This window comes from Rhinatrema bivittatum, chromosome 7 (assembly GCF_901001135.1).
Source record: "Rhinatrema bivittatum chromosome 7, aRhiBiv1.1, whole genome shotgun sequence".
Classification (NCBI taxonomy): Eukaryota; Metazoa; Chordata; class Amphibia; order Gymnophiona; family Rhinatrematidae; genus Rhinatrema; species Rhinatrema bivittatum.
This window is the reverse complement of record NC_042621.1, coordinates 92,491,837-92,517,775: the sequence shown is the minus strand read 5'-3', so window position 1 is coordinate 92,517,775 and position 25,939 is coordinate 92,491,837. Positions and strand designations below refer to the sequence as shown.

The 25,939-nt window shown below is 45.5% G+C and overlaps 1 protein-coding gene across 1 annotated transcript in view; it reads right to left on the bottom strand.

Moving 5' to 3' along the window:
- GNAO1 (G protein subunit alpha o1) overlaps positions 1 to 25,939 on the bottom strand; it is a 552,945-nt gene that overhangs the window by 355,046 nt on the left and 171,960 nt on the right. The window contains exon 3 of the mRNA XM_029608706.1: positions 1,118 to 1,259. Coding sequence (XP_029464566.1) covers positions 1,118 to 1,259 — 142 coding nt within the window. The remainder of the gene's footprint in view (positions 1 to 1,117; positions 1,260 to 25,939) is intronic.

Genomic DNA, 25,939 nt, shown 5'->3' with positions numbered 1-25,939 from the left:
ATGTTCAGGTCCCGCTAGATATGTATTTTGTCTACACATACACAGTTCTTTATACTTGCAAACAAATATTAACCTATATACTAGCTCACAAAATTAATCCAAAGTCTATTACCTCTAACCATACACAATTCCTTATACTTGAACACAAATGCAAACTTTTACTAACTCACAAAATTAATCCAATGTCTGTTATGCCTACACACAATTCTTTACACTTAAAATAATACTAGCCTTAAAAACTAACACACAATATACACAGACAGAAACAGTTTAACTCTTTAAAAAAAAAATGTTTTTTTCAAGATTTTAAGTGTTCTTTCCCAGCAAGTCTAACTTACCAGCAACAGGTGAAGATTCTGCAGTTAGCATTCCCTCTGTGCCTCATCTTGCAATCCATCTGGAAAAGTCTGAAGCTACTTATTTTTTTATTCTTATGCTATGGCTTAAGAAGAATTACTTTAAAGAATATAATGCCTTCTAGCTGGTACCTTTCTAAATATTACAAGTTTTTCATATGTATTGTGTATAATATTCCTATTTTTGTAGTGCTGCTGATAGTAAGGGTTTAAAGAGATAACAGTATTCAACCGAGAAGATGAATTTCCCTGGCAAGAAATGTAAACGTGCAGTGTCTAAAGGTAAGCAGCATTTTACCCAAGTCACATCCTACAGCACAGCCGTACACTATTATAGTAAAAAAAACCCAACAATATTGCATCAGTGCACATTCACATGTTATTGTGAGAGAGTAGTGTTGCTGCATTAGACTCTTGATAATGCAGTTTGCCGCAAATGTCTCTCCCTACAATACAACTGCTGGAAACTTTGACTTTGACACTGAATCTTGCTTAAATTCATTTTACTATTATATTCAAATTGCTTGTCTCCCAAAAAAAAAAAGCCTTATGGATAAAAATAAAATGCATATTTACAATGACAACAGGTGGGTGCTACATTTTTCCAAGTTATGAGCTAGATGCATTGATTTTTTTTTTGGCTTATAAAAAGATTTGCAATATCATATATAATGCCTATAAAAAAAAATCACTCGTTCTAATAAATGCACTCCTCCATTAGGCCTTCAACAAATGAGTCAGAGAACTATGAAATGACTTACTCTTCGTTCCTTGTCCCCATATTCAATGCCCAAAGTATCCATGGCACGTACAATAGCTGCCAGTGACTGAATAGTGTTGCTATAGACAACAGGCTTGTACTGCTTCACATCTTCTCCTGAGAAACCATCTTCATGGATAATCCTGAACAGAGACAAAAGCAAAGAATATGGATAAGGACTGTGTTAAGACAAAAAGCAGTTAGATTAAAGGAGGATTGCCAGGCAGAGATGGATTAGAGGTGCCTCGGGCTCCAGGTTGTATGCTGGCCATAGTGCCCCCTACTCTCATTACCCTTTATCCTTAAAATGTCCCTGTATGGGTCCTCTCTAGGCTTGGGACCTGCCCCATCTCTTCTCCTCTTAATCTATTACTAGTACCATGCATATTTAAATTATAATGTAAATGAAGACTAGTCTTGAGCCACAGGAAACAGTGCTTTTGGAAACAGTACATATTTAAACAATCAGACTTCCTTTAATGTCTCGCTGTAAGTTCTTTGTCAACCTGTTCCAATGTATTCACCCCTGAGGCAACAGTTCAGTTCCATGTAAACCGGTGCGATATGTATTGTATACAGGAACATCGGTATAGAAAAAAATTAAAAATAAATAAATAAATAAATATATAATGTTAATCTAATACTGTGGCTTCTAATATTACTGAAAGATTGAGCACCTATATATATACTAGAGTAGAGTAGAGATACTATATATATAGTATCTCTACTCTAATAGCAACCTCGGATTTATGTGTGGATGAGATTTTAAAACACTTCAAACATTTAAATCCTAAGAACAGTTTTTCAAACTAAGAACCCACATTTTAGACCCAAAGGAAATAACTTGACCATTATTCAGCCACTATTTTTCAAACAGGTCCTTATCCAAAAGCTCAGTAAGCAACAAAATTACTTGGATAACTTTATCTGGGTATCATTATCCAAGTATGTTCAGTGGCACTTTTTTCTAGTTTCTTTGCTATCATAAGGATGACATTGATACAATTTTCTACATGCTTTGCTACATTTTCTTCATTAATTATATGCGATGCACACTACACATGTTCTATTGCTATCTTCAAATTATTTATGGTCTGCTTTATTTACATCCAAAATTTCTCAACAGACTGAATTCCATATCATATGCATAGAAGAGGCATCATTGGCTTTATAATTTGGATGCTTTCCATCTTCGTTATAGCCTAGTTGAGGGATTCCCAAACGTCATGATGTCTCCAGCCAGTAGAATTTCCAAAACATATGCATGAGATAAATCTGCATTCACTGGTGACCTGGCATATGCAAATTTATCTCATGTATATACAATGCAGGGGAAGAGGCTTATTTATTTATTCAAATCATTTATAGGCCACCCAAAACGGTGTACAATAGGGTAAGAACATAAGAACATAAGAAATTGCCATGCTGGGTCAGACCAAGGGTTCATCAAGCCCAGCATCCTGCTTCCAACAGAGGCCAAAACCAGGCCACAAGAACCTGGCAATTACCCAAACACTGAGAAGATCCCATGCCACTGATGCAATTAATAGCAGTGGCTATTCCCTAAGTAAACTTGATTAATAGCCGTTAATGGACTTCTCCTACAAGAACTTATCCAAACCTTTTTTGAACCCAGCTACACTGGTGGAGCAGCTGATATTCCTGCACTAGGGCCAAGCCAGGACAGCTGGCTTACATGAGGGGGGGGGGGGGCCCAGAACAGGATGGCTCCATGTGGGGCTGTGAGCAGGCAGGAAGTGCGACGTGACAGAGCTCCCTCCATCTCACACCCCCTCCTTTCTTCTCTGACTTGGGCTGGAGATGAGAGACAGGGAGGAAGCCTGCTGACCTGCTGCCCCACTTGCCATCGCTGATTAGTCCTTGAACCAATTAGTAGCAGGAGCGGTGACCTTTCTCGGCAAGGGCTCTTCCCACTCCTGGTGTACAATTATTCAGTGACGTAAGAGCAAGAGGAGAGGGGTGCAAGCACTGGGGAAGAGAGGAGTGAAAGAATGAGGGGGAAAGACAAAAGAGCACTGCGTGGGAAGAGAGAGGGGCTGATTACTGGGAGGAATGGTGTGAAAGCACTTAGGGGGAAGGGAGAAAAGCACCAGGTGAAAAAAAGAACACTTTCTGTCCAGACCATGTCCATCCACTTGTCTGTGATCTCCAAGCACTGTAATACAGCAAGCATAGCACACACTACGCTTGCTGATATGGGATACAGCTATGCTAGACTCCGGATTTGGCTTACTTATTTTTTCCTCAGTCTTACTGTAGCTAGCATACCCTCAGAAAGGACGTGTCAGCATAGTACACCATTATAGCTTCCTACTGGCACATCTTTGTGAAGCACTCTCAGACTGGAAGCTCTCCACTTGTCCCTTTACGTCAAATGAGAATTCTGAGTTTGCAAAGCAGTGAATCTGAGCAGAATGAAAGTCTTGCCACACATAGTATCAGCTGTCTTTACACAATCATCGTTGCAAGTGATTCTGGTCAGGAAATGAAGTTCATAAGTAAACAAAGAGAGGCCAATATTCAGTAGGCCGTTTAGTGGACAAGTTATCTGGCTAAAGTTAGCCAGACACCTTGTCCCCTTTATTCAGCAGGATAAACATCCTGCAGAATATTCTAGCCTAAAATTATCCAGTTACAGATAACCCCCCATCCGGTTCCAGTTTTGGGTTGTACCACCCCCCGCCTCCTGGACCTCCCTAGACCCCTTGTAATGATTGGCATAGGAGTGAACCCTTTCAGCTACAGCATAGTAACACAGCCTTGGAGGCATTCCTATGAGGCCTGCACCAGCAGCTGGCATATGTGCCATGTAGTGGGACTGGTGCTTCGCCTATACCAGCTACCTCCTCCACAGGTTGGATTCTGATGACCGGCAGGACTTAGGTGGGTCCCTAGGGCGGGGGAGAGATAAGAAGTCCACGGGCATGTGCCTATGGGAGGGCGGTGGCCTTGCAGGAGTGGAGGCAGAAGAGGCGGTCGTCAGCTTGTGGTGATGGCGGAGTTCCGCTGCAACAGCCAGCCTCCGGCAGCAACAGAGGTGAGCAATGTGGGTGGCAGGCAAGCCCCACAACCAGCAACCAAAACACCCCTCCCCATCCTTCCCAATACTAAATAAGTCCTTCCAGGAGCGAAGTACAGCACTTACCACTCCTGGTGCTAAAAAGATGCCCGTGTCGGTACCAGCGCTGGAAATGTTACGTCACTTCTCTGAATTGTCATATGTGCAATAGAACATTTATGCATCGGGCACAACGTGTTATTACGACTGGCCGTAATGTGGGGAATGCTCTTTGAAGAGAAAGCATCAAAAGATTCCCATGCTCACTCTCCATTAAAAGGAGGGTGCAAAGTAGAACAAAAAGAGTATGGCAGGTCGTCCACTAAATTCATAACTTTTTCCTTACAGCAGCTTGCCATCTTCTCACAGTGCTCATTTCTGTTACCAAGAGTTGTGCTTACAGGCTAAAAAGTTCATGTTTTTACAGTATGAACATTTTTTTTGCATAGTTTTCCAATTCTTGAACCTACTTAGTAGAAAAATCTTTTTTGGCAGTGTCAATGGCAGATTTATATTCAAATAACCGTAGCCTATAAGATGTTTAAACTATCAGCAGATCTAGTTTTTCACCATGCACGTTCTGCTCTGTTTAGACTACATTTACATTTTATAAGCATGCGAGAGTACCAAGCATAATATTTTTGGTTTAACGAAGATTGCCATATCTGAACTGCAGAGGTCAAATCAGAGATAATGGCATTTTCTAATAAGCAAATCAGTTTGTCTCTTAAGGCATCAACCTCAATATATGCCTGCTTACATGTTTTTTCTGATGGAATATTAACTCTATAACCTGCACTATAAACTGGGATTTTTAATTGAAAAAGAAAAGGACCTGAGCAGAGAACCTTTTAAGCTTTTTACAGAAAAGGAGTCATCTAAAAGATCATTTTCCATAAGGAACACTAAGTCTACAGTATTTCCTAATTTATGAGTTGGCATAGGAACATGTTGTACCCAACCTAGAGAAAATATTCAATGAACCCAGAAAGGTGAAACCAAATATACCAAATTATTGACCAACTCAATTTAGTAGATGTTTGAGATCAACACATTAAATGACCTTCATATAGAGAAATTAATTAAACTCAGACAGATCAATAAAGTCTCTAAAAAGACTGCATCATGAATATAATCATTGGTCTTAGCAGTCAAAAACTTGTTTTGGAAAGATTTTTTAGATATGTAAATAACATTGGTTCTTCTATTCCGGTTTCTACCGCATAGAGATGCTGACTAAGACTGTGAACACGACACTCTGAGTAACAGCCCATACAGATAGTTTGTATAACATAAAAAATTAAATGTGTGTGGTCTAACTTATCTATGGTTAGATTAGAGATTTACACACAGATAAGGTTCTAGTGTTTAGAAGTAGTGTTATGAATCTCATTGCCATTTAAACCGAAGGTTGAGTGTATAAGGGACTGTCTTTTGTGTTGGTCCTGATGCAGGTACATGAAACACTGTCACAGTGTCGGGTGGAATTATTTGAAGAAATGCACGTAACTATATAAGCTAAGTAATTTTATGTGCATATCTAAAAAATCTTTCCAAAAAAGTTCTTGACCACTAAGACCGATGATTATATTTCACAACCCAACCTAGAGCCAGCATGGTATTTAAAAAATCCTCACGGATAATTGATAATGGACTACTATCCATAAGAAAGTTAAAATCATCTAAAATGATACAATCCTTTTTATCTAATATGAAAGCAAACAGAGTTATGCACAAATCCCCTTGAGTGTGCATAGATCCCAAGTACAGATCCAGGCACCAGAACTCAATCCTCTGCCATAGACTTACACTAGTCCTGGAAACTTTTACTCCATCTCTGACTAGGCAGTACATTTCTAGTGCTAAGAAAGCTTGAGTTAAGCTAATGCTGTATCGGCAGTAAAGTTTGTGCACAAAATAGGGTAGATTTTAAAAGGTGCGCGCGGGAGTAGATTTGTTCGTGCAACCCAGTGCGAACAAATCTACTCCCGATTTTATAACATGCGCATGCTGCCGCACGCATGTTATAAAATACAGGGTCGGTGTGCGCAAGGTTGCGCAAAATCGGCAGCCTGCGCGCGCCGAGCCGCGCAGCCATCCTCTGTTCCAAGGCCGCTCCGAAATCGGAACGGCCTCAGAGGGAACTTTCCTTCCCCCCCCCCCCCATCTTCCCCTCCCTTCCCCTATTTAACCCACCCCCCAGCCCTAATTCCCCCCCACACCTTTATTTTACATGTTACACCTGCCCGAGGCAGACGTAATTTGCGCGCGCCGGCCAGTCGCCGGCGCACCATGTTCTAGTCCGGGGGCTGGTCCGGAGGCCGCGGCCATGCCCCCGGAACACCCCTGGGCCGGAATCACGCCCGCGGCCCCGCCCCTAGAACACCCCCTGATGACGCGCCAGCCGCGACACATCCCCGACATGCCCCCCCCCCCCCAGGAAAGCCCTGGGACTTACGTGCATCCCAGGGCTTGTGCGTACCGCCGAGCCTATGCAAGATAATAATCTATACAGGAACATCGGTATATAAAAATTAAAAATAAATAAATAAATAAATAATAGACTCAACACAACTAAATGTATCAGCATTTGAAGATCTTGACAACCTAAAAAGCATTTTATATGTCAGATGTTATGGGGACAGTAAAATGATTGAAGCAGGAAGATATTTGGTTAATTCTCAATGATAGGCAGTATATTAAATTTAATAAATTAAAAAATAAATAAATGGGTCAGTAAAAGTTTGGAGATGATTTTTATACCCAGGGTGGTAACTACGGTACCTCTTTTGGTAAAATCTTGACTCCTGCCATTTGTGGAGGAGACTCAAAGGGAACATTTTGCCCGTTTACCTACAATGCTTTAGACTTGCTAGGCTTTACTTTCAGTTTGTGAGAAACAAAAAAAGGGATTGAAGAAGCAACAAGTTTGAAACTTGTGCTAATTCAACCCCTTTTCATGTTCGTCGCCATGTGTCCAATACATGTGCACATATTTTTTCTCTGCAGTTTGTGGGAAGAAATCTAATCAGCAATTTTGTTGAGGCATTCATTGAACTTAATTGCTGTTTCAGGACAATCTGGGTCCAGGTGGGTGATGACCTTCTTATCAGCGTTATAAAGAAAACAGCTGAAGCCAGGACCTTGGATCAAGGTTGAAAGCAGGGATAAATATAAAGTTAAAAAGAATAGAGACCAGGACCAAACCCCGGTATGCACTGCATGATAATAATCATGGTACATCAATTCTTCTCCCCAGTTGACCTGGTATGAGCAATTTCCAAAGAAAGAGATGAATCAATCCAGGACAGTTCCTTCAATTCCCTATACCACAAGTCTTTGAATCAAAAGGCAATGGTTAATTGTATCAAAAATTGCACTCATATCTCTAGAGGTACTGAGGGCATCCTTACGTTTATCTGCCTTGGACTTGATCTCAATAATTAGGGCCACTAATGCTGATTCTATACTGTGATCCTGACAAAAGCCAACTATATACAAGGGATTTGTCTGATACCATTTTTTCCAAGACCTTAGAGATAAAAGACAGATTGAACAACTGCCTAAAATGATTAATGTAAGTCAGATATAGTGAATTTTTTCTTCAAAAGTTGTCATAGTCTTGCTTGCTTGAGAATGTCAGGAACATTACTTTTCATTAGACTTGCATTTACCAACACAGTGATGTATTTGTCTAAATCCAATTTAGGATTTTTTATTTGATTAAAGGTAAAGGTGATAACTTTCACTGAACCCAAATTTTTCCCAATATCAACTAGTGTGAGCAAGTTAAATGAGCAAAATTCACTTGATAAAGCTGCTATGACAGATGGTACTTCACCCTATCCTTCCATATTAAGGGCAACAGGGGAACATTTTTTAAGGTCAATGGCAGTTGTAAAAGCTGCAATAAATGGGGTAATCTCATGCTTAAGTCATTGCCCATGTGAGAAAATTGAGTTACTATCTTAAATAGGTGCTTGGGATTATGGGGGGGACCTTTAAATTCGGGGTGGGGAAGGCTTGTGGGGGCAGCTTAAGAAACATGTACGAATAGCACAGAGGATTGGGTGTCATTAGAGTGCTGAGAGTTGAAAGAAAAGTAGATTTGTACACTGTACTTTCTGATGGAATTTAAAGATCCCCCCGTAATAGTGATATAAATAGTAAACTGACCCACCTCAGGGCATGATGCGAAATAACGCAGCATGCGATAAATTTAATGCGCATTGTGATGAAATAGCTATGCAATGCTGTAACTGGAAAATTAGCCTAGCCACGCCCCTTTTTCTCATTGCGGACGTTGGCCTGCAAAATTTATAGCAAAATGATGAATTTAGCCCTTTATTCTGAATAGTATTTTGTCTGTTATGGTTCTGGCCGCAAGCGCCGCAACCAGACCCTTACCTCCATGTTCCTGGACCTGTTCCCGCTTCTGTTGGCCTAGTTCGCGGCCTGTTTGGCGGCGTCCCCACGAGGGCCGCGCCGCCAGGAAGCCTCCCATGGATACCCTGCATCTAGGCGCGTGTGCCACTTGGGCGCTTTTCTAGGCCGTTTCCCGCCAGTGGTGACTCTGCCCAGTTCCTGACATCAGACGCCGCGGCCTTGATAAGCCGGCCGCAGACACTCAGTCTTCGCCTTGCAATGGGCTTACCATCCGGGTCCCTGTTTCTCTGTGCCCCGGAGTGAACTGCCTTTGGAACTCGCTCCGTTCCTGCTTGCCTGCTACAGTTCCTGCCTGATTCCAGTATCCGAGTCTTGCTACAGTTCCTGCCTGGTTCCAGTACCCGAGTCTTGCTACAGTTCCTGTCTACTGTTCTAGTCTGGTTCCAGTTCTCAGTCCTGCTCATCAGCCTGCCCGCTCCAGTCTCAAGATCATCAACTCGCCTAAGTCCCAGCGGCCGGGCTCCTACGGGCTCCTCCCGGGGGGGCTTCGGCTTCCAAGGGTGAAGTCTCACCTAAGTCCCAGCGGCTGGGCTCCTACGGGCTCCTCCCGGGAGAGCACCAGCTTCCAGGGTGAAGAGCATCTCTACGTCCTGCCTGAACATCTGTCTCCCGGCCTGCAGTGCACCAGAGACATTGAATACCTTTCCTAGTCTCTTGCAGGTCGGCCCAAGGGGCCACTAAATTGAGAATCCATAACAGATTGCAAGGCCATGGACTCGGCGGATGCGCCTGCTCCCTCGGACCTGCCTGGGATGGCCCAGCAGATGCTACAGCACCAGCGCTGCATCGATACCCTGGCAGCTACGGTGGAACGGCTGTCCTCTCACCTGGAGTCCTTGCCTCCTGCTGGCGTGGTCCCCGAGGGACACAGCTCTTCTGTGACTCAGCTACCAGCACCCTCTCGCTACGCTGGAGATTTAAGGACCTGCCGCGGCTTTCTGAACCAATGTTTCATACGGTTCTCCCTGCTGCCTCGGCAGTTCCCCTCAGATGCGGTGAAAGTAGCTTATATCCTGTCCCTGCTTGACGGGAAAGCCTTAATATGGGCCTCTCCCCTTTGGGAACACAATGATTCCTCGCTAATGAACTTACAACAGTTCTTCTCGAACTTCCAACAGGCTTTTGATGAGCCAGCCTAAGTAGCTACGGCTACATCTGAACTGTTACAGCTCCGTCAGGGGGCTCACTCCTTGGCAGATTATGCTATGGAATTCTGGACTTTAACCCAAGAAGTAGGTTGGCAGGATGGTAGTCTTAAGGCCATCTTCTTGGAGGGTCTATCCGGGCGCATAAAGGATGAGATGGCTGCCCGAGATCTGCCGGAGAACCTCAACGCCTTGATAGAGATGGCTGCCCGCATTGACCGCTGCCTACAACAACGGACCAAGGAGCAGCACTCCTCCCGCCACAGTCCTGCTTCTGTGTCGGCGAAATCCGCGTCTTCTCCTAAGACTTCTCCTCTAGACGCTTCCACCTACGAACCCATGCAGCTGGGACGGGCCCCGCTCTCTGCTGAAGAGAGGTTATGTCGCCGTTTGTTGAAATTGTGCTTGTATTGTGGCCAGAAGGGCCATTTCTTGGCACGCTGCCAGGAGCGTGAGGAAAACGCCAAAGCCTAGGAGGTCGGGAGGAGCTCCTCCTAGGCTGTACTACAGCTCCTCAATGTACCGTGCCTGTTACCCTGGAATATCCTGGAGGATCCATTGAGATGATCGCGTTCCTGGATTCTGTAGCCGGGGGTAATTTCATCCTGCAGGATTTAGTCTCCCAGTTGCAAATTCCTACGCATAGATGGGAGGCCCCATTACGAATTACCTCCATCCAGGGGACGCTCCTTCCAGGACCTATTGTGATGTCCACAGAACCCATTACTGTCCACACCGGGGCGATCCATTCGGAGGAGATTGCCTTCCTAGTGTTGGATAAGGCTGTCCACTCTGTGGTGCTAGGGTTGCCGTGGTTACAGAAGCACTCGCCCATGATTCAGTGGGATACTCTACAGATTGTCAAATGGAGTCCTTTCTGTCTAGCCAACTGTATGAAGGTGCCTAAGGCTCCCGGACGTCCGTTGATGCACTCTGCCCTAGGTCCTCCGGCACCTTATGAGGACTTCACGGATGTTTTTTCCAAGACCAAGGCGGAGATCCTTCCGCAGCATCGCCCGTATGACTGCGCTATAGACCTGCTACCTGGAACTATGCCCCCCTGAGGAAGGGTATACCCCTTGTCATTACCTGAAACCCGGGTCATGTATGAGTATATTCAGAGAATCTAGCCAAGGGGTTTATCTGCCCGTCCAAGTCGCCTGCAGGGGCAGACTTCTTCTTTGTCAGCAAGAAGGACGGCTCGCTGAGACCGTGTATAGACTATTGAGGCCTAAATTCTATTACCAAGTGGGATCGTTACCCGCTCTCGCTAATCCCGGAACTCCTCGATAGGCTCCAGGGAGCGAAGATTTTTACAAAGTTGGACCTACGAGGTGCTTACAACTTGGTCAGAATTCGTCACGGAGACGAGTGGAAAACTGCTTTTAATACCAGAGATGGGCATTATGAATATCTTGTGATGCCTTTTGGCTTATGTAATGCTCCGGTGGTGTTACAGCACCTTATGAATGAGGTGTTATGGGACCTTCTGAACCCCTGTGTAATTGTCTACCTCGACGATGTGCTAGCCTACTCCCAGGACCTCCCTTCACACCGTCAGCATGTCCGCCAAGTGCTCCAAATACTTAGGGAGCATAGTCTGTATGCAAAACTTGAAAAATGTAGTTTCGAGAAGACGTCCCTGCCATTCCTGGGCTACATAATCTCTGCAACAGGCTTCCAAATGGATCCTGAGAAAGTGGCGAAAATTAAGAATTGGCCCCGGCCGAAGGGTCTCAAAGCATTTCAACGCTTCCTCGGCTTTTCCAATTTCTACCGTCATTTTATTCCCAACTACTCCTGTATTGTGGCCCCGTTGACTGCCCTCACCCGAAAGGGAGCCAACATGGTGGATTGGCCTGTTTCTGCTTGCCAACCCTTCGAGGTCCTCAAGGAAGCGTTCTTGTTGGACACCTGGCTTCGTCATCCTGACCCTAGCCGGCCCTTTGTGGTGGAAGTCGATGCCTCCAATGTGGGCGTGGGGGCCGTGCTGAGCCAGTACTCCGATTCTGGACAATTGCTACCCTGTTCATATTTCTCGAAGAAATACTTGCCGGCAGAAAGCAACTACTGTATTGGCAATAAAGAGTTGCTAGCCATGAAACTTGCCCTGGAGGAATGGAGACAGTGGTTGGAAGGGGCCAACCATCTGGTTACGATTTACACAAACCATAAAAACTTAGCATTCTTGAAGCAAGCCCAGCGCCTGAACCCAAGGCAAGCCCTGTGGTCGCTGTTTTTGATCGTTTTAACTTTACCCTACGCTACCGACCCAGTTCTAAGAACGTTCGAGCCGACGTGCTCTCGCGCTCCTCTGAGGTTGAAGAAACTTCTGACACGCCCCAGTACATATTGGATCCCGTGAAGGTGAGCCTTGCAGCAACCTTGGTGTCCTCCCAAGGAAAGACCATCGTTCCACGTCGCTCCCAGAGAGCAGTCCTCACTTGGGCACATGACTCCCTCACCGGGGGTCATGCTGGCTGTAAAGGGACCTTAGATCTGTTGAACCGATTCTACTGGTGGCCGACGGTGAGACAGGACGTCCAAGCCTTTGTGGGCTCTTGCCCTACCTGAGCCATACAGAAGCTGCTCATCGGGAGGCCCAGGGGCCTGTTACATCCATTACCCATCCCGGTGGAGCCTTGGACACACATCTCCACCGACTTTGTCGTGGACCTTCCCGTCTCAGGAGGTAATTCGGTCATTTGGGTGACCATAGACTGATTCTTCAAGATGGCGAACTTTGTCCCCTTGCCAAAGTTGCCTTCTGCACCTGACTTAGCCAATCTCTTCGCTCAACATATCTTTAGACTTCACGGACTTCCACAGGATATAGTCTCAGATCGAGGACCACAGTTTACTACTCGATACTGGAAAGCACTTTGCAAACGCTTCGGTGTGCAACTTAGTCTTTCATCTGCGTTCCATCCTCAGAGTAATGGGCAAACGGAACGGACTAACTGAACATTAAAGGCCTTTCTCCGTTCGTTCGTGAATGAACAACAAGATAATTGGGCCATGTTACTCCCGTGGGCAAAGTTCTCATATAATAATCATACGCATGCCGCTACTGGAAGTTCACCTTTCCTCGTTGTCTATGGGAAGCAACTTCGACCACTCTTGCCTTCGCCTGAAACTAATGCACTCCCGGCAGTGCAACTTTCAGTCCGCCAGCTTCTTTCCTTATGGACCTCTATCCAGGGAAAGCTCAGTAAAGCCGCCCAGTCTGCCAAGAAATGGGTGGATAGGCATCGTCAGCCAGTGCCTATCTTCCTTCCAGGAGACCGCGTCTGGCTTAGTACTAAAAGTCTACAGCTACGAATCCCGTCTCGAAGACTAGCCCCGAGATTCTATGGGCCTTTCCAAGTCACCGAACGAGTGGGAGCAGTCCCGTACCGACTATGCCTACCCTCCTCCATGCACATTCATGACGTGTTCCACGTGTCATTGCTGAAGCCTCTTGTTTTGTCTAGATACCACTCCCGGGCTCCTGAACCATCGGATCCTTCAGTACCGGACGATATTACGTATCAATTACGTGAGATCTTGGATGTACGGTTCCATCAACAACGCTGGGAGTACTTGCTTGCTTGGAAGGGTTGCGGACCTGAGGATAATTCATGGGAACCTGCCCGTAACATCCTCGACAAGGACTTATTATGGCAGTTCCATCTGGATCACCCAAGTAAACCTGGACCTGCTAAGAGGGGGCATAAGAGGGGAGGTAATGTTACGGTTCTGGCCACGAGCGCCATGACCAGACCCTTACCTCCATGTTCCTGGACCTGTTCCCGCTTCTGTTGGCCTAGTTAGTGGCCTGTTCAGCGGCGTCCCCGCGAGGGCCGCGCTGCCGGGAAGCCTCCCATGGACGCCCTGCATCTAGGCATGCGTGCGCGCCACTTGGGCACTTTTCTAGGCCGTTTCCCGCCAGTGGTGACTCCGCCCAGTTCCTGACGTCAGACGCCGCGGCCTTGATAAGCCGGCTGCGGACACTCAGTCTTCGCCTTGCAACGGGCTTACCATACGGGTCCCTGTTGCTCCATGCCCCAGAGTGAGCTGCCTTTGGAACTCGCTCCATTCCTGCTTGCCTGCTACAGTACCTGCTTGGTTCCTGCTTGCCTGCTACAGTTCCTGCCTGGTTCCAGTACCCGAGTCTTGCTACAGTTCCTGCCTGATTCCAGTATCCGAGTCTTGCTACAGTTCTTGTCTACTGTTCTAGTCTGGTTCCAGTTTTCAGTCCTGCTCATCAGCCTACCTGCTCCAGTCTCAAGATCATCAACTCGCCTAAGTCCCAGCGGTTGGGCTCCTACGGGCTTCTCCCGGGGGAGCACCAGCTTCCAGGGTGAAGAGCACCTCTACGTCCTGCCTGAACATCTGCCTCCCGGCCTGCGGTGCACCAGAAACATTGAATATCTTTCCCAGTCTCTTGCAGGTCGGCCCACTAAATTGAGACTCCATAACATTGTCTACACCATATCCATTCATGATGCCTAACTTGCCTCTTGAGAAGCCTTAGACCAAAATGGAACCAGAGGCAGCCAGATTCTGCTCTTAATGGATGGAGTGATATATTTATTTATTTATTTAGAATTTTTGAATACCGACATTCTTGATACAAATATCAAATCAGATCGGTTTCCATTATAACAGAACAGGCGCGGCTAAGGCGTTACATTATAACAAGGTGTCCGAACAATAGAACCTAACTGTTAAGAAGTTGTAACTGAATGAATCGAACAATGTTAATAAACATAAACAGGATAGCTAGACATAACCAAAGAATTAAAAGGAACAAATCTGAATGTTACATGTAACAGCGAACAATGTTAATGGGCGTGTCATGATTTGATGCATCTACCCGGGGTTCTTTGATGACATAAGAATTGTCCAAATCAGTCGTAATTGGTCCCAAAGGGAAGTGCGAGTGATCGTGGGTCTTGTAGTTAGCTGTTATGCCCTTTGACCGGTGTCCCAGTGTTCTTGAGATTCCGGGAAGGCTTGTCGGAAAAGCCATGTTTTTAGGTGTTTCTTGAAAGTTTGATGCCATGTTTCTTGTCGAAGTTCCGGAGGCATTGAGTTCCACAGGGTGGGCCCAGCTGTGGAGATTGCTCGTTTTCTTAGTGAGGTTTTGACCGGAGGGGCATATAGAGATCCTTTGTAAGCATATCTGATCGGTCTTTGTGATGAGTGGGGGCGGAGTTGTGTGCTGAGATTGAGGTGGGCACTGCCGATAATGTCCTTGTGGATCATCATTAACATTTTGAAGGTGATCCTGGATTTTATAGGGAGCCAGTGCAGCCGGTGTAGAATTGGTGTGATGTGGGCTCTTTTATTTGAATTAGTGAGTATCCTCGCAGCTGCATTCTGGACCATCTGTAGGGGTTTGGTGGTTATGGCAGGAAGGCCTAGGAGAAGAGAGTTGCAGTAGTCTAATTTTGTCAGAATGATAGCCTGAACTACTAAACGGAAGTCACTGAAATGCAGGAGGGGTTTCAGATTTTTGAGAACTTGGAGTTTGTAAAAACATTCTTTAGTAGTGTTGAGGACGAAGGATTTTTAAGTTGAATTGATTATCAAGTCATACTCCTAAGTCTCTGACGGAGGGGGAGTGGTTGATGGATGATTTTGCGAATTGTGATGCGCTTTGGGAGTTGATGAGCGTGTGGTTTTCATCGGGCGAGATGATGAGGATTTCCGTTTTATTTGAGTTAAGTATAAGATTTAGGCTGGATAACAGGATGTTGATAGACTATAAGCAATTGTTCCAGTGTGTCCAGGTTTTTTGCAGGGAATCCATGATAGGCAGAAGTATCTGAATGTTGTCCGCAAAAATGTAGAACTTTAATTTGAGACTGGAGAGTAGATGGCAGAGAGGTAGCAGATAAATGATAAAAAGTGTGGAGGAAAGGGATGCTCCTTGCGGGACTCCTCGGTTAGATTTGATTGGGACTCCTCGGTTAGATTTGATTGATATAGGGGCAGCCTTGTCAAAGGCTGTTTAAGAAAGTCTATTTGATAAACTGTAAATTCGGTGCCAATTCAGCAAAATTCTCAGGAAAACATTCAAGATCTTCTGCTAAAACATCCATATTTATATTCTTACAGTTCCTGACAGTAACCAGGTTTAACATTAGACGATGGAGGTTATTGTGTAATGATGTATCCAAGATAGCAGTAAGCAATGCAAAGAATCATTGATGAGTTGAACTTGGTCTGAAAAAAAGATAAAATTAAGGGCTTGCTGGTTGGTTCGTGCACCCACTGAGTCAAACAAAGGTTAGTTATAGATAAAAGGAAATTACTATCTCCTAACTTGATACGATTGTCAGCCTGAATGTTGATGTCTCCTAAAATCAGTAAATAATTGCTCCTGATTGTACATTCATTAATCAACTCATTGGTTTCTGTTAGGGAGGAACTTGAAGTATCAGAAGGATTACAAATTAACAATAAATTAAAACTTTTTCTGGCATCAATCTCAAGTAAGAGAATGAAGTGCAAGAAAAGTGGGTTAGAAAGATTTATTTAATTTTCAGTGTCATTACTGCTACCCCACCATCACCACCACTGGTTCCAGAAGTCCTTGGTTTGTGGAAGAAAGTGTACAATGAGGGCACATTTGAGTCAAGCATAGAATGTCAACTGGGTTAAGTCAAGTTTCCGTAATACTCAGAATCTGAAGTCTGTAAAAAAAATGATAAGGGGAGTAGATATGATAGATGTGATTAGATGTGATAGAGTGAGTATTTAATATCCCACAATTGATTGTAAGCATGACCAAATTGCTACTTCAAGCCTTCTGGCTGATCTGATTGCCAGGCAGGATCTTACATAGGCACCTTGGTCTAAAAAATGGGTCACATTGAGTTCTCTTGGATAAAGTTCCATACCTTCCCCTGCTCATGGAAATATTAATATTCTGACCCTCCTGGAAATCACTAACAGGCCAAATCAGAACGGTGCGCTCGGCCGAGCGTACCGTTAGCCCCCGTTTAGATGCGCATTTTTGATGTGCTATTATTACCCCTTATACAGTAAGGGGTAATAGTGCTCAACACATGCAAATGCATGTTGAAGAGCCTATTAGGTATTCACCCGCAATACAGAAAGCAAAATGTGCAGCCAAGCCTTACATTTTACTTTCAGAAATTAACTCCTGCCAAAGGCAGGAGCTAATTTCAGACAGCACCGGGCAAGTGTATAGAAAAGCAGAAAAAACTGCTTTTCTGTACACCCTCCAACTTAATATCATAGCGATATTAAGTCGGAGGCCCCAAAAATAAAAAAAAAAATAAAAATCTTATTAAAAGAAAAAAATCTGCCTGTGGGTTGGAAAACAGACGCTCAATTTTGCTGGCGTCCGTGTTCCAAACCTGTGGCTGTCAGCGGGTTCGACAACCAACGCTTGTAAAATTAAGCGTTGGCTGTCAAACCCGCTGACAGCCACCGGTTACGCCGGGCCCTAATTTAAATACTGAATCATGCACCCAGGAGAGGTGCTTGGGTGCGCGTTGGGAGAGCGGGTGCTCACCTCGGAGCGCTGGCTCTCCCGCACAGTTTACTGTATGGGCCTGAATGTCAGACCCCCATAACACTGCCATCACAAAACGAGCAAAGTGAAAATAATAAAAGCAGCCAGCTCAACTACCATTTTAATAAAGGTGCCAGTAGGCTCTAAGGCAAGGCCCTCTGTTTAAAGTGACAGTCCGGGGTAAAGTCAGCAGGATTAGTAAAAACCCCAAAGTCATGGAATTAAACACACTATAGAAAAAAAGTGTACACAAAATGTGGCTGCAGTCCTACTTTTCTTCAGGGTGAGCTACATCACAGGAAGACTGTACAATGCAGGGTAGTAGAGTCAGAGAATGCTGGGGTCCATACTATTTCAATGTGACAGTGTATGTGAGTACAAAGGAAAATGCACTTTGGCATGCCCTTCAGTACAGACCTGCCTGCAGGCATTCTCCTGACGGATGCCCTTCAGTACAGACCTGCCTGCAGGCATTCTCCTGACGGATGCCCTTCAGTACAGACCTGCCTGCAGGCATTCTCCTGACGGATGCCCTTCAGTACAGACCTGCCTGCAGGCATTCTCCTGACGGATGCCCTTCAGTACAGACCTGCCTGCAGGCATTCTCCTGACGGATGTCCTTCAGTACAGACCTGCCTGCAGGCATTCTCCTGACGGATGCCCTTCAGTACAGACCTGCCTGCAGGCATTCTCCTGACGGATGCCCTTCAGTACAGACCTGCCTGCAGGCATTCTCCTGACGGATGCTGATATCGGATGGAGTCGGCATTCTAATGGAGGGGGCATGGCTTTAGTCAGAATCACAAGATTCTCCCTCTGTGCTCCTCTCTCCCCGTGGAAGAGGGAGGATGATTGAAAGACGAGGTAAAGTGCAAGTGCTTAAAGCACACAGTCCGGAAGGTAGACCCTTAATGGGCAGTTGTTGTTGGCTGTGGTTGGTGTCCACATAGCACATTATCCTCTTGCATTGAAGATGTGTCTCCAGATTCATGTGCCCCCTCCATTAGATCATAGCTAATGTAGATAGCTGGGTGGCTGTGTGGACATGAGGATCATTTTTTAACATGCCTGATTGATGCAAAGGTAGCAACCACACACATCACCTAGATAAGATATTAGTGTAAAGAGCGACATGAAAGTGAGCCCTTTGTGCTGCAGAGTAGATGATGCAGCTTCATAGGCAAACCTATGAGGCCTACGGTGGCAGCTGGTGAACGTGTCCTGTAACGGGACAGTCTGGAGCTTCACTTATACCAGCTATTTCCCCCACAGGTTGAACTCTTGGGTTTTGGCAGCCAGCAGGACTTAGGCAGGTCCCTAGAGTGGTGAAGAGAGCAGGAGTCCAGGGGCATGCTAAGGTGAGGACAAGTAGCAGACTAAGGAAGTCGAGACAGGCTAAGGGCGGGGCAGGCAGCTGGAAAAGTAGTCAGATCCGAGCAAGGGAACAGGTCCAGGTGGCTAGCAAACACGGTCAGGTCTAAAGCAAGAGGTCAGAGAGCGATCAGGTCAGAGTGGATGAAGACACTTGATGAGACAAGGAGTAAGGAATGAGGCTTGGATGGGACAACCAGGAGAAGACAGGGCTGGATTAGGCAAGGATGGACAAGGCAAGAAAGGAACAACAGGAATACAGGAACTAGTAGCAGTATGCTGGAGACCCGTTGCCAAGGTGAGATATTGCTGCAGGGCCCTTGCTTATGTAGCCCAATTGGGTTGATGTCATCAGGGGTGCCGCTCAGCTTTTCCCGCCATGAAGCCTATAATGTGTGCACCCATGCATGTGTGCACATCTAGGGGTGGGCCTGAAAGTCAGAGAGTGTTGAGGAAGGTTGGCGATATTATGAATACAGGAACTAGTAGCAGTATGCTGGAGACCCGTTGCCAAGGTGAGACATTGCTGCAGGGCCCTTGCTTATGTAGCCAAATTGGGTTGATGTCATCAGGGGTGCCGCTCAGCTTTTCCCGCCATGAAGCCTATAATGTGTGCACCCATGCATGCGTGCACATCTAGGGGTGGGCCTGAAAGTCAGAGAGTGTTGAGGAAGGTTGGCGATATTATGATGGTGTTCCGGTGGGGTGTGCCTCTCTCGACAGATCTCTGCCACAAGAGGGATTGGCAGTGCCGGGGATGAGTGATGTCAGTTGTAGGCTGGGGAGGAACCATCCGTCATAGCAGTACATGGGGGTAGTTCTGGTCACCTTATCTCAAAAAAAAAAAAAAGATGTAGTGAAACTGGAAAACTTACAGAGAAGGGAATAAAAATAATGGAACATCTCCCTTTTGAAGAAAGGCTAAACAGGTTAGGGCTCTTCAACTTGGAGGAAAGATGAAAGCAGAGCCGTAGCTAGCCTATGGCAAATGTGGCCAGAACTTCTCTATCCCTTAGTATTCTTAGATGTATCCCATCTATCTCCATAGCCTTATCTCCTTAACATTTAATTAGCTCCTCACAAACAAACTTCTGAAAATCGACTGTGGTATATCTCACTTCCAATTTTATTTGTGTTCATTTTATGTAGTCCTGCTCCTGGCCCTTCCACAGTGAATATCAAACAGAAATATCTGTTAAGCAATTTTGTTTTTTCCTCCTCAGCCTCTACATATTCCTCCTCTTCACCCCTAAGTCTCATAATGCCACTTTTGCACTTGATGTTTCCTGATTTTGAGAATACCCATCAATTGGGCACAATAGCTGGTGGGAAGGAAAGGAAATGTTGGCCACCTTGGCAAGGTCTGGTTAGACTGCTGCCTTGTGTGTCCAATATACCAATGGATCTGTGGCCATGGAAGAATGCAAATGTCTGATATTTGTGCTGGCATCGCTTTTGCTAGGGAAGGATAATCTCCTCTGCTGCCAACTTCTGTCACTATGAACTATGTCAACAGACCATTCTGCCAGGGCCATGGAGGCGGGGGGGGGGGGGGGGCAAGGGATGGATAATAAAGGTGGTGGAGGAAGTGGTAGTTGGCAGGATGCTGCTCTGGCTGACACTACTCTGTAGGGTGCACACTCTTTCCTATGTTGCATCCCCTGTCCCTCTTCATCAATCCCATTCCCTAGCCAGCAGCTCCTTCTAGTAAACTAAAGCATTGCAGTGGAGGGTAATACTCCCTTTCATCATGACTAGCATATAAGAATCTTTCTGGGTGAGGAATTTCGGTCTATCTTGCACTTGCTATTGGAAAGCGTTCACAAACAGCAACACCTCTGTTGCCTGTCCCTGTTCCTGCAAGAAACCCTAAAACTCATTCTCCAGGATGCTGATTATGGGTATGACCTCACCTAGGATCTTGAGAAAATGAGATCCTCCATGGCAACTCTGAAGGACTTTAGGACTCATATCAGCTCTGTCATGTGCAGCCAATCATGATGCCCAGGGGGCGATTCATTCCTATCTTGATTTCTAGAGCTATATCATAAAGGGCTGTTCTCCATGATCTGTAAGGGCTGGTCATCCAGGGGAATCAATTTCCCAGTGTAGGGTATCACTAACGTTGATGCTGCCTGCCTCTTACTACAGGACAACGATGTGGTAAAACAGCCAACCTGGTCCACGGTGACTTGCTGCTGAAGCTTACGTGGTTGTGGGGGACAGGGAGTGCTGTTTACCTGTCACCTTGCTGGGGGAAGAGGCCAGGGTGTTGAATTGGGAGACTAGCTTCTCCTTTTTATATGACTTTCCTGTAGATGCTGCTTTGACTGGTAGACAGGATCCTAGTACTCTCGGTCTCCTCTGAAACCAGTGTTAACAGGTGTTCTCTTTTTAAATGATGCTGCATGCCACTGTCTGCAAGACGGTCAGGGGCATCTTTCATACTCATTTCCACCTCCTCTTCCTTGGGGGGGGGGGGTTGTTTGCTCCAGCAGTGTCGCTATCTGCCTCCTGTGGCTGCTCACTAGAGGATAGTATGCTAGAGATTAAAATCCCCAAGTTCTCCTCAGCTAAAGGAAGTTCCATATCCTCTGGTTGCGAGATTTCACGATGTTATTCCTCTGAATCAGGTACTTTCTCCAAGTTATCTACTGCAGACACGGCTCAGGAAGAATCAGGGAGGAGTGTTCCTCTGCTTTCGACTGCACCGCTCCTAGTGCCCTTGCCCCTCCACTGCTGATGCCATCTTTCATTGAATCTGCCCTCTTGTGCCTCTGCGCGACAGATCAGAGCTGACGGTGGGATCAGGTGGCACACGCTCTTGCACGTTCAGCTTCTTGTTAGTCAACCCTGCCTGTGCCTGTGGTTTTCTCTTGCTAAAAGTCTCTCTTTAGCTTGAGTGGGGGAGAGCTGATAGGTCTATAGCTAAAAGCGCCTGAGTGCCCTAATGGGTGCCTTTCCAGAAAGAGGCAAAGTTTTTCCTCTGCCGGTCCCACTGTTGGTGGTGGTGCTAGAAGGATCTCAATCTCTGTGCCACGGTGGAATGCAATTTAACACATTCACTACGTGTGTCTAGGATGAGGGGGTTTTATATTAATATGGAGTGTACTCCTTACACTACTCACACACACACACACATACACACACCCCCCATTGTGGAGAGTGGAAAAAGATCTCGCACACACATAATTAGCAACACTGTTGTTAAAAAAGCACAGCACTCTATAATTTGCTAACTGCTGATTTTCTAGTGCCTAGGCTGATTCATACACACTGTATTCAGTGTGACTCCATAGTAACTCCTTTTTTCCAGTCAAAGAATAACAGAGAACAAAAAGGCCAGGCTTGGATATCTGCTATTTAATCAAGTCAGTGCAGTGGTCACACTGCAGATGTTAAAATAAATCTCTGCAGTACTGCTCACTCTGCACTGCAGTACAATGCAAACTGCACATACACTGCACATCTTTAAGACACATTGTCCCTTCCTTCTGCCTGTTCAGTGATACAGCACAGCTGTAAAAGTGTAAGTCTGTAACTTTGAATAGAAAGATGATTTAGACACAGATCCTCTCAACTCCTTACAAGTCCATATACGTGCATATATAGGTCCACGCAGATTTACTATTGTATTTTATAATCTGCATGAATGCGTTTGCGCAGCTTCTCAAATACTCTTATCTTTGGCCCCCAACTGAATTTTCACAAACAAATACCCATGTACTTGGAAATGTTTACATGTACCCATAACTTGAATGCACACATGTTTACGCACATACATGTGTACTTCCAGTTTTACTAGGGCAGGCTCATTCCCACTGTTAGTTCTGATCTGTCGCGCAGAGGCACGAGAGGGCAGATTCAGTGAAAGATGGCATCAGCAGTGGAGGGGCAAGGGCACTAGGAGTGGTGCAGTCAAAAGCAGCGAAACGCTCCTCCCTGATTCTTCCTGAGCCGTGTCTGCAGTAGATAACGGAGAAAGTACCTGATTCAGAGGCATCATGTCGTGAACTCTCGCAACCAGAGGATACGGAACTGCTCTTAGCTGAGGAGAACTTGGGGATTTTAATCTCTAGCATACTATCCTCTAGTGAGCAGCCACAGGAGGCAGATAGCGACACTGCTGGAGCAAACAACAACCCCCCTAAGGAAGTGGAGGTGGAAATGACTATGAAAGATACCCCGAGCATCTTGCAGACAGCGGCATAATTTTGTAGACCTCTTTCATATCCCCCCTCAGCCGTCTCTTCTCCAAACTGAACAGCCCTAACTTCCTTAGCCTTTCCTCACAGGGGAGCCGTTCCATGCCCCTTTATAGTAGCCCTTCTCTGTACCTTTTGCAATGCAACTATTTCTTTTTTGAGATGCGGTGACAAGAACTATCACACAGTACTCCAGGTGCAGACTCATCATGGAGCGATACAGAGGCATTATTACATTCACCATTTTATTCTCCATTCCTTCCTAATAACTCCTATCATTCTGTTTGCTTTCTTGACCGCCACCTTATACTGAGCTGAGGATTTCAAAGTATATTCCACAATGATGCCGAGATCCTTTTCCTGGGTGGTAACTCCTAATGTGGAACCTAACATCATGTAGCTACAGAGTGAATTGGTTTTCCCCATGTACATCACTTTGCACTTGTCCACATTACATTTCATCTTTGCATCTGAATACCCGGTCTCCCAATCTCACAAGGTCCTCCTGCAATTCCTCACAGACTGCTCGTGATTTAAAGCCTGGAGGAAGTATGTAGTCACCAGTCACCCAATGTGAGAACATTGTGGGATGTCCCTTCAGGAATGTAAGGAAATATAGTGGGAAGCAATCAAGTCAAAAGCATTAGTTACCCTAAAAATACAGTGAGCCCGGCTCAGGGGTTTGCAACCTGAGGCTTACGAGCCGCATGCAGCTCTGAATACATCACTATGGCTCTTTGTTACCCCTTCCCTATTGCTGAGGGAATTCTATGCACAAAATTTTAAAATTCTGCACACTTTATATTGGTCAAAATAACACAATATACAACACAGTCTCTGAGTAATTTAATTTAAAATGTAATACAGAAAAGTTATTGTTCAAAGATGCAGAGTTTTAAATATTTAGAGCAGAATTTCCCTAGTAATACACTATAAGAGTGTCCTTCCACCTTCTCTCCCTACTCCCCTGGCCAAACCCCTGTCACTCTCTGCACTCTCAGGCCCCAACTCCTCTGCTCTCCACTATCTCTCCCCTTCCCCTCTATCTCCGCCCCCCCCCCCCAGCCCTCCACTCCTAGAATTTGATCCCTCTCTCATATAGACACACAGGTTCCGTTTGTCTCACTCTCACATACATACCTCCTCATAGAAGCTCTCTCTTTCTCTCTCACACACACACACACACACACTCTCACAGGCCCCCTTTCTCTCACACACACAGACCCTATCCCTCTCTCTCACACATACAGGCTCACAATCTCTTGCTTACATACCCATTCCCTCACACAGGCTCCCTCTCTTTTCTCACAGATACACACCCTCACATGCACATAGGCTCATGTGCTCTCTGGGATCTTCAGCCACAGGTGGGATGGGCTCCGCTTGGGCTCCGCCTGGCCTCCATGATCTTCGGCCGTGAGCAGAATGGAATCCGCTTGTGGCTTGCTGGGCCTGTCCACATTCTGCACTAACTATCAGAATTCTGCACCAGAGGGAAATTCTGTGCAAGTTCTGCACTGTGCAGTTGCGCAGAATTCCCCCAAGAGTACCCTTCCCTTTCCAGCCTACTAGGAGACCATTATCTTACACTAGCAGCTGCATCTCCGATGCTGCAGCTCAAGGTCCCACAAGATTACCTATAATTTAACAGGACACAGCAGGGCATCTCTCTGCAGCTCCTGTTAACGCAGCACAGTACAGAGTACAGTGATTGGAGGTGCAGCTGCTAGCCCGCCTGTATTTCTGCTGCCACCTAGAAGAATAGATGATAACAGGAGCAAGAGCTGCTCTGCCAGCTGGGGCCTGAGTAAGGGAAACTTGCAGATGATGGGGGGATTGGGGGAACCACAGATCTTACTTGCAGATGGGAAAATGGGGGAACGAGGGTGCAGGAGCAGGGGCCGTGGTGGGGAAGAGAGCCGGACCTTTGAGGGCTAGCGCTATGGGTGGGGAAGAGTACTGGGAATGGGTGGGTGATGTGATTGCTGATCCTGTGGGGGATGACGAATGAGGCTGTGCAGAAAGTGGGGAGGAGGGCTGGGGAAAAGTGCTGGGGCTGTACTGGAGCTGTTTGAAAAAAAAAAAAAAAAGACTAGAAGAGACTTGTTATTGTGAAAGGAATTTTATTCCCCCACACTTTTTCCTCTCTCTTACATCAGTCACAATTAGTTTGTCATAGGTTATATATACCTATTAGGGTTTGTGTTTCTATATTATGGGACAATAATTAAACTCCATCCAATGATGTACGTACCACCAATCCGCTAACATTTCCTCAGTTGTAAAAACTTCATTTTACAAAATTCACCTGTTAAAACGCTGTATCCTGCTGATTTTCATACTGTACTACAAGCTATAATTTTGACTGGATTAGATTACTGCAATGCGTTATATTTAGGGCTCCCTGACTCCATCCTACATCCACTTCAGTGTTGGCAAGAAGATGGGCCTCTGCCCATCTTCTTGCCAACACAAAAACCAGCGATCATAATATCCCCAGTTCTTTACACTTTGCACTGGCTTCCCATATGGCAGTGAATTCAATACAAAACTCTGACAATTATTCATAATTTAATTCATAAACCATCTGCTGAATGGCTGTGCTGCATTTATACCAACCATCACGTCACCTTCGCTCTGTAGACAAAAATATTCTACAAGTCCCGACGATCAAAACTGCGAGGCTTGATTTAACCAGAAAGCGAGCTCTCTCAGTAGCAGGCTCTACCCTCTGGAATTCAATCCCAGACACACTTAGGCTTATAGCAAATCCAAAGGAGTTCAGGAAAAAAATGAAAACCATACCTATGTTCAGTTGCGTTTGGCAAGTTTCAAGCATTATGATATTATTTCCCTTTTTTTATGAGACTCCGTTAGTTTTCAGCTTAATGTGTTTATTTGGTCATGATTTGATTTGTCGTAATATTCGTATTTAATTTGTTTGCTTTTATGTTTTAATTATGTATGTTCCATTTTTGTAAACCGCTTAGACCTACACAAATTGTACAGGCGGGATATAAAAGATGTTAAATAAATAAATAATTCG